Below are 24,686 nucleotides of genomic sequence, written 5' to 3' on the forward strand. Positions count from 1 at the left end.
AATAAACAAGCTTTCAGGTGATACACAATGTCCAATAAAGGCTAAAAGAGGTATACAAACTCAAAATTAGAGAAATCATTTAACTCCCGACTTGGTTAAATAAATACATAGGTTTGACAAATAAGCAGGTGGGAAAGGAATTCTTATCACGTTAATGAAGGTACCATCTAACACAGTCTTTTGAGAATTTGTTGTATCTACCCTAGAGAAATTTTGGTATATACACAAAACAGAATAACTTTTATAGCCAAAAAACTGGAAACAACCTAAATGAACCATCAATAGGAAACTGCTTAAACTATAGGAAATCTATACTTTAAAATGTGTTTCACAATATTAAAAGAACATGGTATATTTTTATGTACAAAAAAGAAATGATGTTAAAAAATAATAACTCTCCTAGGGATTCTTTTAATCAAAGAAAGTAAGGTGATCACAGGTACTTAAATGGATCCTTTCTAAAACCCCATAATAACACTATCAACTTTTTCATTTTGGGTGGAGGGGTACTGGGGATCAAACCCAGGGAACTTTACCACAGAGCTAAATCCCCAGTCCTTTTTAAATGATTTTTCTTCTTCTTCTTTTTTTTAATGGTGAAAGCACGAACGAAACTTTAATTAGTGTAAAAACACCAGGAAGACAAGGGAACCCACATTCTTATACCCATCTTTAATGGGTTGAGGATGACTTTGAGTTTTTTGTTTTTGTTTTTAAATTATTTATTTATGTATTTATGTATTTATTTATTTTTTATGTGACATGGTCTCACTAAGTTGCTGAGGCTGAGTTTGAACTTGTGATCCTCCTGCCTGAGCCTTCCAAATCACTGGGATTGTTAGCATATGCCACTGAACCCCAGTTTAGACTTTAAAAAAAAAATTTTAAGGGAACTAAATTTACAAAACAACACATAAGAAAAAAGACAATAGTAACAAAATTTGAAAGCTGAAGAACATATGGGCAAATGTAAATGTCTTAGCAGAAAAACCTAAGAATATGGATTCCTCCAATGACAATAATGTTGAGACCCAATTGATATCACACTACAGGACATGCAAAAGTCTTAAGAAATGGTTGTATAAATCTGTTGTGAAATTGGAATAAATTTGGAAGATTTGTTGAAGTCTGTTGAAGACACAGTTCCTCATCCCTTGCAAAAGATGATTTATTCTCTAAGGAAGGAAAGGGCAAGTCTAAGGAATGAGGGACACAACATTAATAAGTGTCACAGTTAATAGGAAAATCAACTGAAAGATTACATACTAAATTTGAGAAGCCCCTGCCAACAACCTTGCCCAGGTTGGTTCCCAATATACTAGCAGCCAGGTTGTTACTTTCCTAGGAGAAAACTGGAAGGATCCACTCTAGAGAAACTGGTCAGAGAAGACCTAAAAACTCTTATAATTTCCCCCAGCAAAATACATATTTCCCACATACCGCATTCTTCAATGTGAGCAAATGACTAGTTATGTAAGGAAGCATTTAATGTAACAGAGCAAACAGGACAAAAAGCAACATGGAGAAAACAGGCGATGATTAGGAAGATTAAAGGTAAGTCATACTCTATTGCATGTATAACTTGCCGAAACACATTCTACTATGTATACTAAAAAGAATAAATATAAAAGGATAAAAAGATTAAAGAAAAACTACTACTGTTATTAATATCCTCAGAGAAGTAATAAAAATACTGAATCCCTCAAATAGGAAGAGAATGCTTGGAAAAAGGAATAAACAGACAATAAAAAAGGAATTTTAGAAACCAAAAAAAAAAAAAAAATCACAGAAAAGGAAAAATTCAAAAGTATAGAATATCAAGGTTATCTCAAAAAAAGTAGAAAAATAAAACCAAGAAATAAAAAATAGAAAAAAGAAAATTAGTACACAAGTCAAGAAATTTACCCTCTTGGGCTGGGGAGATAGCTCAGTTGGTAGAGTGCTTGCCTTGCAAGCACAAGGCCCTGGGGTTCAATCCCCAGCACCGAAAAAAAAAAAAAAAAAAAAAAGAAATTTACCATCTTAATATTAGATATTATAGAAATAAAGAAGGTAAGAAATCAAATCCTAGAAAACAAAATAGGAATTTTCTGACTAAAAAGAATATGAGCAACTGGATGAAAGTAGACTCACACTAATTCATGCAATTTAAGAATTCAGAAACTGGGTAAAAAGATTCCTCCAAAACCTGAGGTCATGCAAAAGGTCAGAAATCAAAACAACTTTAGACTTTATCAGCAATAATTAAAAGTAGGAAAAAATAACATTTTCAAAATTAAAAACGAATATGATCAAATAAGACTTATAAAAATCATTTAAAAATCAATATAGTTACTCAATTGTCCAAACATCTTTTATTGAATTATCTTCCCTTGATTTAAAATGCCAACTTTAGTATATATAATTACATATTAGTGTTTTACTTACCTTTAACAGAAAATTTGATTGCTTTAGATGGTAGTGCTCTTCCTGCATAGGTATCTGCATTGCTTTCATTTAATACAACTTGCAATTTCAATGTGTAATTCCCCAGCTTTTGAATATTCTCTGAATAAGAAAAAATTAAAAATCTAGTTAATACATAACTGTAACTATAGGGGTGTGTGTGTGTGTGTGTGTGTGTGTGTGTGTGTGTGTGTGTTGGTAAGACAAGAGTTTTACCATGTTGCCCAGGCTGGTCTCAAGCTCATAGGCTCAAGTGATCCTCCCACCTCGGCCTCCAGAGTAGATGTCACTACAGGTGTGTGCCACTGTGCCCAGTAATCCTTCCCTCCTCCCACCCCCAGTGGAACTAGAGATCAAAGCCAGGGTCTTGCACATGCTAGACAAACCACTGAGATACATTCTCAGTACCTGGTACATATTTTTAACATTCAGAATAAGAACTCACCCATTTTTTTAAACCAGTAAGGCCATTTTCCTCCATGTTGACTAATATGAGAAATGATTTCTTTATTTCCACTTGAAGCTTAATAAAAGAAAAAAGAAATAATACTGCTTTGAGAAATTGAGAATATAAATACAAGATGTCACAAGGGCATCAAATGCAGTCATCTCTAATTAATGCACATTTTAAAAATGGTTTTGAAGTTTCAAAAGACCTAACACAATGCAAGGGAACACACTGACTCAACTCATTAATACCTTTATTTCAAATAAATCTTTAACTTAAAGTATAGTATTTTATTTTATTTGTAAATAAGCTTGACTGGTACAAAGAAAACCACTTTCTTTAAAAATTTTTCTTCAAAATTAAATGGCATAGTTTATTGATAAGACTTATCTTTAAGATCTGCTCAGAGAAAAAAAGCAAGGAATATGTACTGCTTAGAATTATAAAAGAAAAACAGAAAAGCTAAGTCAAAAACTAATAAAATGACTACCTAAAGAGAGAGGAAGAAAACAGAATAAAGTGCTGACATGATTCTCTAAAATAGTCCTGGTTATTTATTGTCCATTTTTGGAATTAAATAAAAAGGGTTGGGAATATAGTTCCATGGTAGAGATCCCCTGGATTCAATCCACAGTACCAGAGGAAAAAATTTAAATAAGGCAGCTCATAAACAAAAATCAAACTTTATATTAAGTAGGTGTGACATGACTACCCAGATTCAGAATGGGTTTTTTAAACTATTTACAGAAAAAATTATTATAAGGACAAGGAAGTCAAATTTAACTCAATAGACTTTAAGTAATTATTAAGAATTAAGATGCTGGGGCCATGGACATAAGCTCTAAGGTAGAACTCAGTGGTAGTTCCCAGTCCTTATTATTTTTTAATATTGAGACATGATCTTGCTAAATTGTTGAGGCTGGCCTCAAACTTGAGATCCTCTTGCTTCAGCCTCTGCAGGAGAAAGGATTATAGGCGTACACCCTACTGCACACTACTGCACCCAGTCTAATTCTGGTTTTGAATATTTAATATTCAAATTTTTACATAATTTTAAAGAGGACAAGAAATAACAACGAATATTCTAGAGACGTCATGACAACCCTCTATTGGGTTTTCTTCCTCCTTATTTACCTAGTCATTTGATTTGTTTTTGGCTTAGTTTTTCTGTTATAAATATATGCAATATTTAGGTCTTATAACGCTACGGTCCTAGGTTTAATCCCTAATACTGGGGGGGGGGGCGGCTTAAGATTTTAATTTGAAGAAGGGAAATACAAGTATAAAAGCAAAGTAGTTAAGTAAAAACCTAAAGTATCAGTACGAATTTTTTTTTCTTTTCAGAAATAGTCATTTCTCTGTGGTATATATAATACATACACACACACACACACACACACACACACAATGGAATATTACTCAGCCATAAAGAATGATAAAATTACGGCATTTGCAGGCAAATGGATGAAATTGGAGAGTATCATGCTAAGTGAGATAAGCCAATCTCAAAAAACCAAAGGACGAATGATCTCACTGATAAGTGGATGATGACACATAATGGGGGGTGGGAGGAGTTAGTGTTAGGGTTAGAGTTAGGGTTAGGGAGGGGGGCAAGAATGGAGGAAGGAAGGACCATATACAGGGAAAAGAGGGGTGGGAGGGGTGGTGGGAAGGGAAAAAAATAACAGAATGAATCAAACAACATTACCCTATGTAAATTTATGATTACACAAATGGTACGCAAAAAAAAAAAAAGAAATGGACATTGCTGCTGACAGACCGAAATACCAGGACCCTGTTAAAAAGCAGAAAAGTCATAAAAGATTTAGATCTGGAGAAAATATCCTAACAAACACAAACTATACAATTTTTTTAACACAGAAAAAAAAAAAAAAAGAAAGAAATAGTCATTTCTAGCTATCAACTGAAAAAGCCAAGAAGCCATTTTACTTGCAATGGGCAACCCTAACATTCAGTCTGAAGCCTCTAAATACCATTCCCCATTGAAAGGAACTAGGAGTAGAGGACAAATCTGGGTCTAGGGTCAAACACATGTCTAAGATTATTCTAGGTATCTTGAGCCAGGAAAACATGAAAACTTACATCAAGGACTAAAAGGATCATATCAAGAGTACACAGGAATCAACATGAAGGTATAATGTGGAGAGCAGTGACTTGAATCATGATCTCTGGCTGCCTTGTGGCAGCATTTGCGCTGGGAACTTCCTGTGCAAAGGTGCAAGTCAAGATTGTCCAGCTGCAAGGGCACAGTTATATCAGTCTGGATCTTGAGCTCAGTACCAGCTCCCAGAGATACAGAATTCTGAACAAAACAAGATAACCCTAATGTCTCGCCAGTGCCATGTCCTTTAGTCTGCCTGCTTTGCAAAAACTTTCTCACAAATAACCTTTTGATGATAAAACCTATATAGTAAACGTGCTGAGCTAGCTCTGGGTCACTGTGCCTCCATCAGAGAATGGTGTCCCACCTGTTCTAGCTTTCTCTCCACATTTGTGTTTGTCTTTCTCAATCCCCCACCACTCCTCACTGGTTTCTGAATTAATGGCCTGGCAGGGCAGCTGACCACCGCAGAATACCCCAAAATAAAACATGCTAAATATATAAAATCCTAAGTGCACAAGAACACCTAATGCATTATTGTAGAGCACCATTTCTTGACTCTGATAACCTACAATAAACTAAAAACACAAAACCAAACAACAACCAGGCATGGTGGCACGTGCCTATAATCCCAATCCCAGCTACTTGAGGGTCCAAAGAAGGAAGATTATAAATTCTAGGCCTGACTGGGCAACTTTAATAATACCTTGTCTCAACACTTTGGAAAAAAGGGTGTCTGTGTATGTGTAGTGGGAGGATATAACTCAGCAAACATCCCCATCACTAGGGGGAACCCCCTCCAAAAAAAGAATTAAACTTTTATACTGCCTTTCCTGAAAATGCTATTTTTCAGAGTAACCAAATGAACCTAGTTGATAAAGAAAATTTCTTCACAAACTCTAGACAATAAATTAGGAAGAAAGAATTAGAATGACAAAATCATTCTGCATAAACAATAAAATAAGCAAAAAATGGATGAAAATACTATATGACAGGTGAAAGGGGAAACTGACAATCATGTAAATAAAGTGAATTCAATGGTTCATCCTAGCAGCACTAAAACTAAGATGATTTAGATATTATGTACCTCTTGAGGTAATACTATTAAAAACAGATTATTTAGGAAGTACTGATTTCTTGCTTTAGGGGGGAAAATGAACTTAAACCTAATCAAGTTTTTAGGGCTAACTTCCAGTTTACAGGAAATAGAAAAATGGACCAAGTTAAATGACACCTGTAATAACCTCATTTAAGAAATATATATGGTCATCCCTCTGTAACCATAAGGATAATCTCTAGGACACCCTCTATATACCACCCCCATACTGTAGACACCAAAATTTGCAGATGCTCAAGTCTCCTATATATATGGTGTAATATTTGCATAGAACTTAAGCATATATTTTAAATCACCCTATATATTTTAAATCACCTCTAGATTACTTATAACATCTAATACAATGTAAATACTGTTATATTATAATGTTTAAAGAATAATGACAAGGGAAAAAAGAATGCACAAATTCGGTACAGATGCAATTGTATTTTCAATCTTCAGTTGGTAGAACTGGCAGATGTAGAATCCAGGATATGGAGGGATATGGAGAGCTGACCATATTTGCTCTTCCTTGGAATTTTGAGTGGTGTGAGAGAAGATTCTTTTGTTACTTATTACCAAGTCCCTTTTCAACCACATTTAAATTTGTTAATGAAGTAAATTAGAAACCATCTAAGGATGAAGGGCAGGATGCCAGAGGAATGTACCATGTGATAAAAGACTGAACTTTCATATACACCTCCAACCTCAGGGAAATAGGGAAAAAAAAGCTGATACTGAATTAAATCATCAATTGTCAATGAATTAATCTATCCCTATCTAGTGTAATGAAGTCTTCGTAAAAAATCAAAAGGAAGGAGTTAGGAGGGCTTCTGGGTTGTGAACCTACGAAGGTACTAAAAAGGGTCACCTTGAAGCTACGTGTCCCTCCCCACATCTTGGCCTATGCATCAATTTGGTTCTTCCTGAGTTGTGTCCTTTATAATAAACTAGTAAACATAAGTAACTGTTTCTCTGAATTCCGTGAACCATGCTAAGAAAATATCAAATCTAGAGAGGAGGTCTTGGGAAGGTCTAGATTTGGAACAGACATCTACATTGGGTGGTCTTATGGTAATGAACCCTTAATAGTTGAGGTCTGCACTAACTCTGGGAAGATAGTGTTAGAATTAAGTTAAACTTCAGGACACCCCAACAGGGTGTGCTAAGAAATGGAAAACTGACCGGTGTGAAAAAAAATATATCACATAATTGATGTCATAAGTTTTCTATGTGAGTAGAAGAAAAGCTTGTTTACCTATTTAACATTCCAAGTAAACAATCAGAAATAAAACCCTCTACAAAACAAAGTACATGAGTTCTGTTATCAAATCATTGGCAAGGTAAAAAGGAGTGGGTTCTCTTGTGGGAAAAAGACTTAAGACTACACACAACTAAATGTAACACATACACGTGTCTGATACCCAAAAACAATCATAAAATGTTATCAGTTTAGCAAATCAGGGAATTTTGAGCTGGACTGAATATCATATGGTACAAAGAGATTACTATAATAATTACATTAAAAAAAGTCCGTAAGAGATAAATGCACTTATGATTCAACAACCACAAAAAAGAATGGATGAAGCAAAATGAAGCCAAATATTTGCTAATTTCATTGATCTGGGTTAATCAGTATATCAGGGCTCATTATGCAATTCTAAATGCTTCATGAACAATAAAAAATTTTAAAAGTGGTACAAAAATTTTAATTTTAAATAAATTATAAATTGGTCATGAAAATTAGTAAATCAATATCAAAAGACCTCTAAAAAGATTTAGCAACTTTCTGATTTTTAATGTATTTATTCAATAGATATGCATTAATTATCTGCTATATACTAGGCACCCAGAAAACATGAAGAAAACAACATGCTTGCTTTTGAGGCTTTATAAAAAACTTTTTTACAGACTGCATTTTGATTCATTGTATACAAATGAGGTACATCATTCCATTTCTATGGTCGTGCACGATGTAGATTCATACCATTCATGTAATCATACATGTACATAGGGTAATGATGTCTGTCTCATTCCACCATTTGTGGCTTTTTAAAATCTTTTTTCTTTTTGAGATAGGGTCTCACTATGTTACCTAGGTTGGTCTCAAACTTCTAGACTCAAGTGTTCCTCCTGCCTCAGCATCTTGAGCAGGGGATTACATAGGCATGAGCCACTGGGCCTGGTTTTGCTTTTTCATCTTTTAAAGCAAGGGAGTAAGCAAACTACTATATTGTGCATGGCTGCCTTCAATTTATAAGAACAGATAAAAGTAGTTATGACAAAGACCTTGTGCCCCTCAAAGCCTTTTAAAAATTTTACTGCCTGGTCTTTTAAAAATAGTTGGTTACCCTGTCCTAGGGGGGCAGAGATACATTTGAGAAATAACTGAATTTGGTCCAGAGGTGGGAAAACAACTTCTGCAGGAACCAAAAGGAAGCAATTGTATTTGGTAGTATGGTGAATGAGGATAAAATCAAAGTTGAAAAGAGAGAAAGGGTCAGATCACATGTGGGGTCTTGTAATGGTAGGACTGGTCTTATCCTAAGTCACTAAAAGTGGAGTAATACAAAACAAAAGAGTGACATAAGCAGATGTGCAATTTTAAAAAATCATTTTGAGATACAATGAGGTAAAGAAGCTGGAGCAAGAGTGGTAGCAGGGTCTTCAATGAAGCAGCTACTAAATGGTTAAGATAAATCATGATGATGATTTAGACATACATACTTTAATATCAGACTTGGTGGTAGATTTGTTATAGGGGATTAAAATATGAATGGAAACACTGGTACTTCTCAAACTCCTCCAAAAGATTTCAGAGAAAAGGAACACCTCCTAATTTGTTCAATGAAATGAGAATTACCTGATATCAAAGCCAGACAAAGACATCAAGAAAACTACACATCCATAACCCTTATGCATACAGATGCAAAAATTCAACAAAATACTATCAAATTGAGTTCAGAATGTTTTAAAAGGACTACATGATATCCAAGCGAGATTTATTCCTGGAAAGCAAGGATAATTCAAAAAATCAAAGTCAAACCATGTAACATCACATTAATAAATGAAGTAGGGGGGGGACTCATAATTATCTGGACTGAAGCAGAAAAAACATTTGATGAAATAACATAGTTTCATGATTAAAATACTAAATAAAAAAGAAAGAGAATTTCGTCTACATGATAAAAGCCTTATATAAAACCCATAGTTAACATCATACTCAATAGCAAAGGATTAAATATTTTTCCTCCAAGATCAGGAATAAGACAGGAAAGGCTAGCTGGGCACAGTGGTGCATGCCTATAATCCTAGCAGCTCAGGAAGCTGAGACAGGAGGATCTCCAGTTCAAAGCCAGCCTCAGCAATGGCAACTCAGTGAAACCCCGTCTCTAAATAAAATACAAAATAGGGCTGGGGAAATGGCTCAGTGGTTGAGTGCCCCTCAGTTCAATCACCAATACCAAACTCCACACCCCCCCCCAAAAAAAGACAGACAAGCCTGCTTTCATAAAAACACTACTATTCAATATATTGTCGGAAGTTCTACCCAGAGCAATTAAGCAAGAAAAAAGCACCAATTTGGAAGGAAAAAAAGAAAATTATTTCTGTTCACAGATAACATGATCTTATAGGCAGAAAACCCTAAACAAAAACACCAGAATAAAACAAAACAAAACAAAACAACCCACCCTGTGAGCCTTCACATATATGGTAAGTTGATTTAACAAGGGTGTCATGATCATTCAATAGGGAAAGAATAGTCTTTTTATAAACATTGCAAGGCAATCTAGATACCTGCATACACTAGAAGCACATCAAAATAAATTAATGGATTAAAAAACTAGAGTGAAAACTACATTTTTTTAGAAAAAAACATTCAAGGCCAGGCATGGTGGTGCACACCTGTAATCCTAGCAATTTGGGAGGCTGAGGCAGGAGGATCACAAGTTTGAGGTCAGCCTAGGCAACTTAGGGAGGCCCTACGCAACTTAGTGAGACTAAGAGCACCTGTGGCTTCAATCCCTTTACTTAATTAAATAAATAAAACCAAGTAAAAATATCAAATCTTGAACAATCCATGGCTTAGGCAAACAAGTATACATTGACAAAACAGATTATTCAAAGTATAAAAGATTTTAAGGCAGTCGAGACAAAACAATGAATACGAACGTTAACTAGTTGGTTAAAGTTAGGGAATTAGAAGATAAATAGTAATACTCAGTTCTTCCCACCCCACCTATTATTTGCTTATTTACTTATATTTTGTGATACTATAGATTAAACCCAGATGCTGTGCATGCTAGGCAAGCTCTCTACCATTGAAATACATGCCCCACCATTCTACAGTTTATTTTGAGCTAGTGTCCTGCTTAGTTGTCCAGGCTGGTCATGAACCTGCTTCAGTCTCCTAAGTATCTGTGATTGCAGGCCAACAAGAGGTTCAGTTCTTTCCCCTTGACAACAAAAAAGGTCCAGATCTATTATCTGGAGCAAGTACTTATGGTCCATAGGTTTAGAGCCACAGTAGTTTTGATTTGGAAGGGACCTTAATGATTATCTAAATTCTTCTACACCTATATACCACACTTTTGCTTTATCTCATAGTTACAAACTTGGGAACATTAAGGGTAGTTTAGAAAAACAAAAAAACTTAGGAAAGTATCTGCAAAAAAATGAACTATCTCACATGTAAAATTTCTAACTTTAATCAAATTCACTATAGATTAGTATCATCAATAATTACATGAAGATATTCAAATCTGTAGTATATCTTTAAGAATAATATTAAAGATCTGAATTAGTCTATATACTTACAGTGTAATATAACTTTAAGCTCAACTAGGAGTTTCTTTGAACCTCCATGACTTGTTCCTGGAAGCTTTTGCATTGCCTCCCCCTTTTTATTCAGTATTTCAATTCTTAATGCACCTTAAAATTAAAAGAAAGAATATCTTAATTACATCCCAAAACTCGGCTAGGTTTTCCCATCACATTTTAATTTTTCACAGTTCTTTACATATTAGAAATATAAGACAAAATAAAAGCATTTTTTTGATATTAGAAAAATAACAAACAACATACCAATAGGGGTTCCAGCAGGCCTAATCTCATTAGGCAACAATTCATCTCCTTCAGGCCAAGTTACTGACAATCTATCAGGGAGCCTACAATGAAATCAGCCTATTACTATTTCATGAACATGGTTATAGTCTTATTTAGAAATATACAAGCTACCTGCTTACCTGGCATGTGTGAGTCCCTGAGTTCAATATACAATATCAAAAACAAACAGTATTCAAGATACCAGAATCTTAAATGGTCATTTCTTTCTTTCTTTCTTTCTTTTTTTTTATTGTAAACAAATGGGATACATGTTGTTTCTGTTTGTACATGGAGTAAAGGTATACCACCTTAAATGGTCATTTTTTTAAAAGAGCTTCATAGTTATACATAGTAGTGGGTTCTCCTGACAATTTCATGAATGCATGGAAATCTATTTCAGTTCATGATCTCCCTCTTTTCCCTCCCATCCTCCCCTCCCCTCTTCTCCACCCTCTACTCTATTAGACTTCCTTTAAACAGTTACTATTGATAGATGTATTTGAAAGGTTACATCTGGAATTTGATATGATTATCAACTAAAATGTTTTTCTTCTTTAATTCTGCTACAGCAAAAAAAAAAAAAAAGCAAGTCAAAATCTATTTTGTAATTTTTCTATTTGTTTGTAGTATAAGTTAAAAGATGAACTATAAGAAAAGAAATTCAGTAAAAACCAAAAGGATTGTATTATCTACATAAGCAGAAGATCTAAAAATAAGAATTTTGCTTTGTAGAAGGCTTTTAAAGTTTGAATATGAGGCGTCCTGTGCTGATGCAGGAGGTGCAACAGATTATTGAAACTCTAACTTAATCAATAGATTAAACCAATTGATGGATTAATAAGAAAGTTAACAAAAGTTGGCTAGAGAACTAGAAGATAAGCAGTAATATTAAACTCTTCCCAAATTTTTAATCCACTTGGTAGATTAATAATTTGAATGAACTATGTGGGTAGTACCTGTAGGCAGGTGAGGTGAGACTGGAAGATGTAGGTCTCTGGAGTTATACCCTTTAGGATTATATTTTGTCCCTCAGCTTCCTTCTCCTTTGTTTCTTGGCTACCATAAGGTAAGCAGCTTTCCTCCCCCATACTATTTTGCCATGATGCTCTGCCTCACCTTAGGCCCAGAGTGATGGAGTAGGCCAACTATGGACTGAGACCTCTGTAAACTCGAGCCAAAATAAACTTCTCTAAACTGTTATTATAAGGTATTTCTGGTCACAGGGCAAAAAGCTGACTAACAAAAGGCATTACAATTTTTATGTAGCTATAAGCCAAAACAGGTTGCTTTTTTATAAATGCCTATTATAATCACAGTACTTAAAAATACAATACTCCAGATATATAAGATATCCTTTTTCCTACAAATCTAAGGTTCTGTTTTTTGTAACCAGACATTTAATATTCAATGTCAAGAAGTTCAACTCAATATATATAACATCTTTTCCCCCAGTGCTGAGGACTGAACCCAGGTCAGATGCATGCTAGTCAAGTGCTCTATAACTGAGTCATACCCCCAACCCCTGTACATCATCTTAAACTGCAAAGCACTATCAGAAGGGTAAATGACACACTCAAGGATAGTTAAAAGCACTACAATGCCTCTTGAATTTTTTATTTTTGTCATATTTCTAGAAATTAACTTACCTCGCCATTTCATCTTCCACATATTTTCTAACAGTTTTCTCAGCAACTGTCCTATCCAGCTTTGCAATTGGGACAGTTTTCACTTCATCATATAGTGCCTGAGGTTCCTGAATTAATAAAATTAATTTATACCAACATTTAAAGAAAACCATTTAAATTTAACTGCCAAAAAAAAAAACTGTTCCTTTCAAAGAGATCTATTTTACCTTTTTAAAAATTTTTTTCGATTTTCTTTGGTTGTAGATGGATTAAACCCAGTGCCTCACTCATGCTGGGCAAACGCTCTACCACTGAGTTACAACCCCAGCCACATTTTACCTTATTTAAATCAGAGTAGCTATACTTACATTATACCAGAGTATCTACTTTCATTTTTATGTAATCTCCATTGTGCAAATGATAAACCATTCAAATAACAACAGGAGATGTGGAGGGAAAAAACTCATTCTAGTCTTGCAGTTACTCATTCTTGAGAGAAAATTCTGGCTCAAATGTTCACTAGCTTATAGGCCCTGGAGGAAATGTGAGTTTTTACAAAATTACTATGATAACTATATTAATGTATATTTGTAAAACATTGGGCATATAGATGTTAAGTGCTAAAGATTATTAAAAACATCAAATATGAAACAAAAATTCAAGCTAACTACAACTTCTTTATTCAATGGAAAAACCAAATGCAAGCAAAATATAAAATACTTTATCTTTATTTCAATGTTTGTACAAAAGTGGTACCAAGAGTCTCTCAGTAAATATTTTTATTACTTACTGTCTTACCATTGCAATTTGAACTTCTCCTCCTGTAGCATATACTTCTCCATCATGATCACCATAAAGAAAAAATCTTACTATGCTTCCATAAAAGAGGGGCAGTGTCTTGACTGTCTTGACCTAATAATTTATTTTTTAAAAAAGACTAAGGTATTAATATTTACTAGCAGAAATAGGTTAAACAACTTTATAGAATTCCTTTATACAAGGCAAAAAATACCTTGATAACTGTTATCAGAAGAATAAAAGCATTGTAATATTTTAATAAAACTTTTTGTGTAGTTCACTTATTCTTAACAAATCTTCATAAAAACAGATCCTTCATATAAAAATACTTGAGCACATGTTTATAAATTTGACAAGTTAACATTTTTGTCAAATAAGTTAGCTGAGCACTTGCTTATGGTATTTTATTTTCCTTACTTGGCTTGAGGAAAGAGTAATATTTCCTTTATTCCAATTCAGAAATTCCCAAGAAGTACTATAAGAATTTATATCCAAATTACCCTTCTTAGCTTCACTTCTACTACTTTTCTTCACATACAGTAGGTTGCAGGACAACCCAACATTTTATATGATCTTCTAGAAAACATTTTATCCAACTGCTACAAATCACTTGACAAATGTGATCACTCCCTCCTTTTTATAATTCTTTATTTAGCTTCAGGGATACTATATTCTAGTATCTTTGGATCTTACAAGCTTATCCTTTCAGTATCCTTTGCAAACGCTTCCTTTATATTCTAACCCTTAAATGTTAGTAGAGTTCAGACTCAGTCCTTGGCCTCTTTAGCTATATTCACTACTTCTAGGTGATCTCATTCAATTCCATGGCTTTAAATATATGATAGTGATCCTCACATTAATGGTAAGAATAGATGCTTTTATACCTTTATTAATTATCTGTGTAGATTCAAGCCTCTACCTCTTTTAAGGTTCACAAAAATGCTGCTTCTCACTCAAAGTATTTCATGATTTGTTCTCTTCTTCCAAATTTAGAAAACTGTCTCCTCTCCTTTTAAACTGTCCTTCTCTCTTCATTACACTTATGCCTCTATTAGCTATTTTTATGTGTGCTTACATTATCTCTGCTCTTAGATTGCAATAACCCTAGGAACAAAGCACATTTCCTCCATCTCTGCACTCTCCGCAGTGCAGTCAAAAGACACAGTATGTTAGCAGGTGCTCAAAAAAAAAAAGGCTAAAAAAATTATTTCAATCTCTAAGTAAATATAAATAGAGTAAGAAACAATAAAAATCTTGCTAAATGAGCCTCTGGCAATAAAGAGGTTTTTCTTTTTAAAAAGGCCAAAGTAAATTATGTAATTAAAATCAGTTTATCCTTCTCATTCTTTACTAGTTCCTTAGAGCTAACAAATGAATTATTTTAGATAGATTTTAATACACAAACTAAAAACTAAATTCTACTAAAAACTAAGTCTAAAAATAAAATAAACCTACCAGCTGTCCCGCTTTGTATATTTTTCCATCCCACTCTATTGCTGAGTATGTTGCCCAGGGGCCTTGTTTTTTAGAGGGAAGATCAGGACGGGTAATTATTCCTTTAAAAAGTGTAAATTTTATTTGTTTGTCATACTTTTCATGACAGTCCTTTAGCCATAAAGCAAATTCTCGGTCAATTTTCATTCGTTGCTCCTGTAAATTTTAAAATGTTTTATGAAATATAGCTACTAGTAAACAAATATGACCATAGAAATATGTCTCTCATTTCATTTTTTCCTTCTATATACCACATTTCAGAAAAACTAGTAAAAATGAAAATATTTTGCTGGATCCTTCTGTACAAATTTAATTCCAAACGAAAGTATTACTTAAGAAATCTTTGATATCATCCTTGAAACCAAGGTCTCAATGGTGAATATCCAATAATAAAACTTTCATTTCTTGCTTTAAATTCTATTTATGCTAACTCCCAAAATAAAGAATCCTGGCTGGCCAGAAAGAGAACATATTGGCTTCTAGTTCTGCTTTACTATTTCTCAGCTATATCCTCGGTCCTTCAGTGAATAATTCTTAAAAAGTTTCTCAATTTTCTATGATTCAGAATCTTTATAAGAGCAAAACTAATTTCAACACCTTATAGGAATGACTGACTATAAATACCATGGGCTGTGTTGCATTTATTGCTTAGCAATTTTAAGTTGATAATAAAATCACCTATCTCTTGGCAATACAACATTAAACTACTGAAAGAATAGTATAAAGTAAAACTTTGAGATATGTGAGTAGAAAAAAGTACAGCCCCATTCAATTTTTTAAAAAGTTTCTTCACAATTAATCCTTGTATTAATTAATATTAAAAATATTGATTAACTTGAAATCATCTTTTAAAATTTCTTTTAGCTGTAGATGTACATAATACCTTTATTTTATTTAATTTTATGTGGCCCTGAGGATCTAACCCAGTGTCTCACACATGCTAGGCAAGTGCTCCACCACTGAGCTACAACCCCAGTCCCTTGAAATCTTTCAGCCATAAGTATTTCATAGTTCTTTTCCATTTTTTTATCCAGACAAGTTTAAAATTATATAATCAGGTTATTAATGTGCAGAGCCCAAGATACACACAAACGTTCACACATTTTCCCATTATATAAAGATGCTACTGAGACTTCCATTCACTATGTCTGTTTTAGTAGTAAGATCTAAAGATGGAAAATTTTATCTAAATATTGTCTAATTGAAATTTGAGAGTTATGAACAGTTGAAAGCCCATAAGAAATACTTAAGCACCATAATCTTTTGTTGAATATACCCGAAGTATGCAAAATATCACAAAAAAACTACATTACAAATGTCTCTGGTTTTACTTAAAAAGAGAATTTTGCAAATATTCAAAACTTAATACTTGAAAGTCATACCTGTCCATTTAAAATCCTTGTAAAAAGGGTGTTCTTATCTTTCAATTTTAGCTCAAGATCCATGAATGTCAGTTTATTTGTGCTGACCTGAAATTTGTCATTAGTGAATAATGCACCAGATATTCTATTGTAGCATTCAATTGGTGCAAGCCCTCTCTTCTTAGGAGGAGTACACCAATCAAAACTTGAACAGAACAAAACAGTAGTTAGTAAAAAGATTAGGTTATAAAATGATGCAATTTCAGCTAAAATTAAAACTTACTCTTCGACTGATGTATATGGTATTAATCGTCCATTCCAAAAACATTCAAAAATAGGTCTTTTCCCTCTTGCTGCTTTCTCAAGTATGAAACAATCATCATCATCCTCTTCTTCTTTTAATTCTAGATAAAAAGGGTAAGTGGAACATGTTTTTTTTTTCTATAAAGTAGGAGTAACTTATAACTAAGTCAATTTCTATGACTATTTCTATTTCTATGAAATAGATATTAACGTTGCATCAGAGAACATGGTAACACAAACCCATGCAATCCTTCAAACTGTGCCCTATAAAACCATCAGTTTTACTTGGTTTGCCCTAAAAAAAAAGGGAGACTTCCTAAGTGGTTCTATATAACCAACAGTGTCTATCATGTGAAGTGATTACTTATAGACCTACCAGTTTGTACTAAGGATACCATACTAGCTGATACCTTGCAACTTCAAAGCTATTTAGAGTTAAAACAGTCATATATCCAAAAAGATTATGTCCTACAGCAAAAATCCGTCTTCTCTACAAATATAAGTGCCTAAATCCTACATCCAAAACACAATTTCACAATTAAGTAAGAAAAAGAATGTTCACACAAAAATCCCCTGAGAAATCTAAAGCATCTAGGAGCAGCAAGTTTGCCTAGTTTGGACAAATCGGTCAATAATCCTGAACTTAACTTGATATAAATCATTACATTTTCAAAGATCAGATTCAAGTAGGTAGGAAATTTGCATACAAATAGAATTACAAGGTATGCTACCATGAACCAAAAGCATAATTCACACAATTATCTATAAATTATGTTTCTTAGGAATACATTCTCATATACCCAGATAAATTAAGATCAAACATTATGATCCTGATATATTAATGCTATCCTGGCTTTAAGACACCTACCTAAAATAAAGCCTTTTCCTCCCAAAAAGAAGTCCTATGTAAAAGTTTCTTTGAATCCAAATCACTTTGCTCTTAAGAGGAGAACCCTGGGGATCCTCACTCAACTTTTTTTTTTTTTTTTTTTTAAACCAGGGATTAAACCCAGTTAAACCAGGATTAAACACAGTTTAACCAGTGAGCACATCCCCAGCCCTTTTAAAAATACAGGGTTTTGGTGAATTGCTAGGGGCTCCCTAAAATGATGAAGTTGGCTTTGAACTCGAGATCCTCTGGGATTATAGGCATGCATCAGTGTGCTGGGCTAATGGCTTTTATTTTTAATACAACTTTGAGTAACAAGGATATAAAAAAATCAGAAACAGCAAATTAAACAGAGATCAAAAGCATCACAGAAGGCAGAGTCACTGAGTAACAGTATGTATTGAGGACTTATTAAACTGTATGCATTATTCTAAGAACTTTGCCTCAATTTTTTATTTAACCCTCACAATTCCTCTAGAAGATATGAACCATTACCCCCATTTCATAGAAGAGGAAACAGGTAGACTAGTTTGTTCAAAATTACAAAATAGAAAACAGCAAAGATGGGATTTAAATCAGGAAATATGATAGCAGAACCCAGAAAATTAAAAAGATCTGAGAAAGTTTAATATTGTTAATTCATAAATAGTATTATATAATTCAATGTAACCTCAATAATCTCACTAGGACTTTTTAAAAGTGAATGAACACTACATAGAAAATGTTAGGTTAAACCCCTACCTCACTCTACATAAAAAAGAAAAGAGATACATTACAAATAAAATAGCAAACATTTTAAAAGACGAAAAAGCTGCAGAATCTTTTAAAAAACTTAAGGTGAAAGAAAGAACTCTTTCTATAGTAAAACAAAAATCAAACTATAATGAAAAACTGGATAGACATGACTGCATAGTGTAAAATTTCCTCATAAGTACCTGTTAAAGATGATTTAGGGAATATACAAAGGATCAACACGCATACATATCAAAAATTTTAGTTCAATAAAAGATCTAAGAAAGAACAGTTTCTTAACAGTCAGTACTTTTTCCATTTGGAACTAAATACATATAAAAAGTTATAAAAATTATAAATATCTAATAACTTAAGACCTGCAGAAGAAAAAAAATTATTATTTATTTATCTAACCTTAATAGCCCAGCTAGTAATCACTATTTTTAAAAATCATTATCCTAAATTACAACATCACATTTTTTAATCTAAGAAAACAGATTAACATACTTGATGGAAAGCATGGATCATCAGGGTAAGTTTCTCTATCATATAAGAAAGGATGAAATCGGATTATCCCTTCCACTACACCATCTCCTTCAACATGAGCCTTGAACTCAAAACTATCAGATGCTGTATTTATGTACAACGTCTGCATGTCATCTTGTATTTCTCTTAGGTTGACAATCTTAGGAGCCTTCCCTTTTTCAAACATAGAAATCTAAAATAAAAACAAAAATAATTAAATTCTATGCTGACTTTTTGTTTTTTTTTTAACTCAGCCATGATCCAACAACGGAATAAGGAAAACCACCTTTATTTGTACAAGTAATCCAGTTTAATGAAAAAAATTATATATATATATATGTGTGTGTGTGTGTCAAATGGCTTTAAGTAGCATCTTAATAAGAAATATACTAATAAAAAAATTAGAAAGTAAGCAAAGAAATAGCAAATCATAGCCAAAGGACAGATAAGCCATGAGTACATTTAATTCAAGATTTCTTATAGGAAGTAGGATGACTTTATACTTCAAATTCTTTCTAATGTGTGGACAAGGATAATAAGAACCCAACACTCAAACATTTTGTGTTTCTAAATCTTGTCATGTCTATGAACAAAAAACCAATCATGTTATATATACACCGTTTTCTCCCTGCTTGAAAACATGAGGAACACCAACAATCTGTATCTCTATAGAAGAGAGGAAAAAAAGAAATCAGGTACTACAACGACAAAGGTTTAAGAAATATACATCTAGGAATATCTCCTTATTTGATTATCAAATAACCAAATTACCTTGGTAAAAGAGAGAAGTTGTCTAATTATTGATTAATTTTTGTTATCCATAGTCATTTGGGGACTGGAATAGTACCTAATAATAATAGTAATATTTTAAATGACAGTAATATGATGAATTTTTATCTTACTTCAATGTCAATATTGTTGAAAGGTCCAAGTTCTTTTGATGTACGGATTTCATTACCTTTTGGGCCATGAATATAGTAATGATAAATATGCCTGAAACAAAAAAGAATAACTTTAATTCTCATAAAACTGTAGTCCATAATCTTCTACCAAAAAATTTTATAGGTACTAACTACCAGGTGACAATCACTATTTTAAACTTTTTCCTTTCTGGAGCTGGGGATCAAACTCAGGGCTTCACACATGCTAAGTAAGAACTCTACCATTGAGCCATATCCCTAGCCATCCCTATCCCTAGTTTTTTTTAACGTAGTTTAACATACCTTTAACCCAAAGGTAAAAAAAAAAAAAATCCTGAAATGCAGTTATTATTACATCTCATTTAATAGATACAAAAACTGGGAAGCAAGCAGTATATATAATTTAACTAAGGTCACAGAACTAGAGTTAGGGAGCGGTGAGTTTTAATCCAGGCCTTTATAACTTCAAAACCCTCATACACTGTACCTCCCAGAAGTACAGTTTATTGAAATGCAAGAGTCTATCATTCTACTTGTCATGGATGTTCTACAAGTACTCAAGTATCAGGGAGTAGATTTGAATTGTTTATCATTAAATAACAATCTCAGTGAGAGAATATCAATCTAGAACTATTTTACGGCATTGACACAATCCTATCTCAACATTCTAAAAACAAACAAACAAAAAAACTAAAAATTCAGTATCATCTCACTGCAAAAATCTTTGCTACTTTTTTTTGGGGGGAGGGGGATGTGGAGGGGGACACTGAGAATCCAAAACCAGAGCCTTATGCAACCTGGTCAAGCACTCTATCACTGAACTACATCCCCAACCCTCTACCTTATTTTAAATAAGGTTAATAAAATTACATTTGAGTAAATTGTTTGTAACTATAAAATATCATGTCTCTATTCCTCAAACAGGAACCTGCAAAATTCCTTCATACAAACTTTAATTTAAAAAATAATTACAATTTTATTCAAGTTACTCTTCAAAACACCACTGAGGTAAAACAAAATAACTAAATGCCAGGTGTGGTTGGGCACATGTCTATTAATTCCAGCTACTCAGGAGGCTGAGGCAGGAGGATTGCAAGTCTGAGGCCAGTCTAGGCAATTAAGCAAGAACTTCTTTCTCAAAATAAAAAGGGCTAGGGATAATCAGGTGCAGTGGCACATGTCTATAATCCCAGCAGCCATGACTGCAGTCAGCCTCAGTAACTTAGTGAGGTCCTAACCAATTTAGTGAGACTATCTCAAAATGAAAAATTAAAAAGGACTGGAGACGTGGCTCAGTTGCTCAGTGGTTGTGTGCCCCTGGGGCCAAAAAAAAAAAAAAAAGAACGACCAAACAAACAATGGAAACCTTAGGTTTAATTCCCTATCACACATACAAAAGAAATGTATTTTTCTTCAGACATCTCAAAATAAGTGCTATTAAGTAAGTTAGCTTACTAATAAATAAGTTAAATTACATTAAATAAGTTGACTTACCAACAATAAGTTTGACAACATACTTTAATAATTGTTCTGTTTTGAAGAATGGCTGAAGTTATTTTTTTGTTGTTAGAATAAGAATATATTTTACTTCTATGTTATGTGCACCGAGTTCCTTCTGTAGAAATTCTAATTATAAAATAGCTAATATAATCTATACTTAGAGAAGAAAAATCCAAAGTCTTATATAAATATCTCAAGCAATGAACAGTAATACTCAAGAAAAAAGGTATTCCTAAAAGCCAAATTTATTTTCTAATAAAAGACAAAAAAAACAAAATTGAAGTCTGTTAATAAATATTTAATGTAGAAACTCTCAAGTATAATAGCCTTAGGGGTAAATGTGAAAAGTTTTTGTTTCTTTGTTTATACTGGGAATTGAACATAGGGACTTTTCTCTACTACCAAGCTACATCCCCAGGTCTTTTTAAATTTGTCTTTTGAGACAGGGTCTTGCTAAACTGCCAAGGCTGGTCTCAAACTTGTGATCCTCATGCCTCAGCCTCTTGAGTAGCCAGGATTACATACATGTGCCACTGCATCTGACCTGGGAAGTTATTTTATTTTAAATATGAATTTTGTGCAGATGTAGCCATTTTAACAATACTAAACAATTCAAACTAATGTCAATTATGAAAACAATCCATTAAATAGTATATATCATATAGTATAAAAAGAAAGCTTAGAACTATTAAATAAATGTCCCTAGGATTTGGTCTAATGGGATATATATACACAAAACTCAGAAGTTTTCCTGGGATAAACACATAATGACTTATTTTCAGTATTATTAATATGTCATATAGAGATTTAGGGTTTTTTTATTGATACATTCATTTGTTAAACATTTATTGAGCATTTATTATGTAGCAGCTATACTTCCAGGCAGTGAGAATACTGAATTAAAAGACATTTCAATGGGGAAATCGGACAAAAAAAATTAATATATGACATGAAAATTATGTAGGTGTTTAGGAAAACAGAGTGAAGAGGGTTCATTTTAAATTTTAAAATAAGTTCCCAAAATTTTGTGCCTCAATTAGTGCTTAGAGCTGGGCACAATGGCACACGCCTGTAATCCCAGCAGCTCAGGAGTCTGAGGCAAGAGGATCACGAGTTCAAAGTCAGCCTCAGCAAAAGCGAGGAGCTAAGCAACTCAGTGAGACCCTGTCTCTAAATAAAATACAAAAGAGGGGTGGGATGTGGCTCAGTGGTCAAGTGCCCCTGAGTTCAATTCTCAGTACCAAAAAAAAAAAAAAATGCTCAATAAACTTCAGGTGATCTATAAATAAAATTTACAGAATGAATGGAGAACTATTTTAATAGCAATATCAGAATATTGACACTATCCTGAAGGGAAGGAAATTGGACAAAAGGAATACCAAACAGGCTTCAAGGTATCTGTAATATTTTCTACCTTAAAAAAGATAAGTAGCAACATTTTTTGATCCAAATATAATTACTTACGCTAACTGTCGTGTCCAGAGATGGAAGTAATTTTTCAAGTACTGTATGTGTTCTGGTTGTACCCCTGTAATAACCACAGCAGTAAAGCTATCTTTTTCTTTCTCCTCTAAGATAAGATTATGTAGAAATCTTTCATCATCGTTTGTAATGTGAACTGAATCAGATGGCTACAAGAGTGAATACAACAGATTAAAGCACTGGAATTAAAATTATACATGGAACTATTACATCAAATTTTAATGTGACCACGTGGATAGGTTTCATAATCAATCTTCAAAAAAACTTTCAGAGGAAATTGGTCCAATACAATAAACCAGGTGAGTGTGTGACAACACTATAAGGACAGAACTTTCACACAGACAATTAAATTGGCATACAAAAAGAATGCTCTGTCTCATACAGCTAAAGCAATTTTAGGATCCTAAAGGAAAAGGTAAAGACAAATAATTTCAAAAAATGGAGGACACTTACTTACTCTAGGATGGAATGAGTCCTTATTTGGAATATCTGCCACTTAGGACCAATGACCAGCCCTTCTAATATAACTAGGGTACAGCTGATTTAACCCAAATACACTGTGTTTAAAAGAGAATAAAATTATCCTGGGCACCAGTCCACTTTTAGAGAAATGTCTAGAGCTTGTAGATGGGAAAGGGGAGAGATTTAAAGACAAGAATTATACACTTCTCACATTAACAGTCTATATGTTAAAAATTACATGAATTTGTGTGTGTAGATATGCCTAAATATACTGTGTATGTTTCCATGTACATAAAAACTGTAAGAATAAAACACTAAACCACTATGTCTAGGAAATTAATCATGTATTACTTTCTTAAAAAAAAAAAGGTACTTCAAAACCATTCTAAAGTATCTATACATTAAATTACTAATATCATAGCTATAAAAGATATTATACAAGTATCTTTTATACACACTAACAGTTTTGATTTTACTAATGATGCAAGTTTATATCTAAATCTTTATCAAGGGCTGGGGACATAGCTCATGAGTAGAATGCTTGCCCAGCATGCGTGATGTCCTGGGTTCAATCCCCAGCAATACAGTGGGATAAAATATCAAATCCCATGCTTTAAACTGGGCCCAAGGAAAATAAGTTTCAAGAAAATAAAAGAGTCCTTGCTCTTTATAAAATTCCATCTGGTAGGAAATGGGAGGGGGGGGGAATGAACTAAACAACACACCATTATAAAGATATGAATCAAGGACCATACAGGTAAAAAGAAGACAACATTCACATATAAGATGACTGAATAGGAACATTTCAGACATTTGAGAATTTAAGGGAATCAAGGTAGTTTAGAATATATGATAAATACATAACGAAAGATGAAACAGACTGAATTAGAGCAGTGGGAAATGGGTAAATAAAAAAGAGCAGATGAAAGGAACAATTCTTAAAAACAGAATAAACTATGAATGACTAGGGACATGGATTACCAATTCGAACTGTATGGTCAATAGTTAAAAAGGATAGTTGGGGGAAGCAGGTAGAGAGAATGAGGTTTAAAGATAGTTTGTTTTTTGTTGTTGTTGTTTTTGTATTACCGGGAAATGAACCCAGTGTCACTTAATCACTGATCTACATCTCCACTCTACCCTCTTTTTTAAAAAAGTTTTATTTTTAAAACAGGGTCATGCTAAATTGCTGAAGCTGGCCTTAAATTTACAATCCTCCCACCTCAGATACCCAAGTTCTTGGGGTTACGAGTATACAACTGAATTTCGTATTTCAGTTGGAGCAACTGAGGTAGTGAGATCTTTCCAACTCTTTGGTCAAAGTTATGGCATCGAGCTCCTGAATTCCATACCCAGGAGAGGTCTTCCTACTTCAAGA

General features: G+C 33.3%; 1 protein-coding gene across 2 annotated transcripts in view; it reads right to left on the reverse strand.

Moving 5' to 3' along the window:
- The window catches only part of Smchd1 (structural maintenance of chromosomes flexible hinge domain containing 1), a 157,502-nt gene that overhangs the window by 101,943 nt on the left and 30,873 nt on the right, over positions 1–24,686 (reverse strand). For both annotated transcript variants that reach the window (XM_047526412.1, XM_047526413.1), the window contains exons 8-19: positions 22,829–22,995; positions 19,847–19,937; positions 18,927–19,137; positions 16,779–16,899; positions 16,517–16,700; positions 15,096–15,290; positions 13,641–13,754; positions 12,864–12,970; positions 11,197–11,279; positions 10,930–11,043; positions 2,891–2,968; positions 2,428–2,547 (exon numbers count right to left, since the gene is read on the reverse strand). In XM_047526412.1, the coding sequence (XP_047382368.1) occupies positions 2,428–2,547; positions 2,891–2,968; positions 10,930–11,043; positions 11,197–11,279; positions 12,864–12,970; positions 13,641–13,754; positions 15,096–15,290; positions 16,517–16,700; positions 16,779–16,899; positions 18,927–19,137; positions 19,847–19,937; positions 22,829–22,995 (1,585 nt within the window). The remainder of the gene's footprint in view (positions 1–2,427; positions 2,548–2,890; positions 2,969–10,929; positions 11,044–11,196; positions 11,280–12,863; positions 12,971–13,640; positions 13,755–15,095; positions 15,291–16,516; positions 16,701–16,778; positions 16,900–18,926; positions 19,138–19,846; positions 19,938–22,828; positions 22,996–24,686) is intronic.

The sequence above is a fragment of the Sciurus carolinensis genome, chromosome 15 (assembly GCF_902686445.1).
Source record: "Sciurus carolinensis chromosome 15, mSciCar1.2, whole genome shotgun sequence".
Taxonomy (NCBI): domain Eukaryota; kingdom Metazoa; phylum Chordata; class Mammalia; order Rodentia; family Sciuridae; genus Sciurus; species Sciurus carolinensis.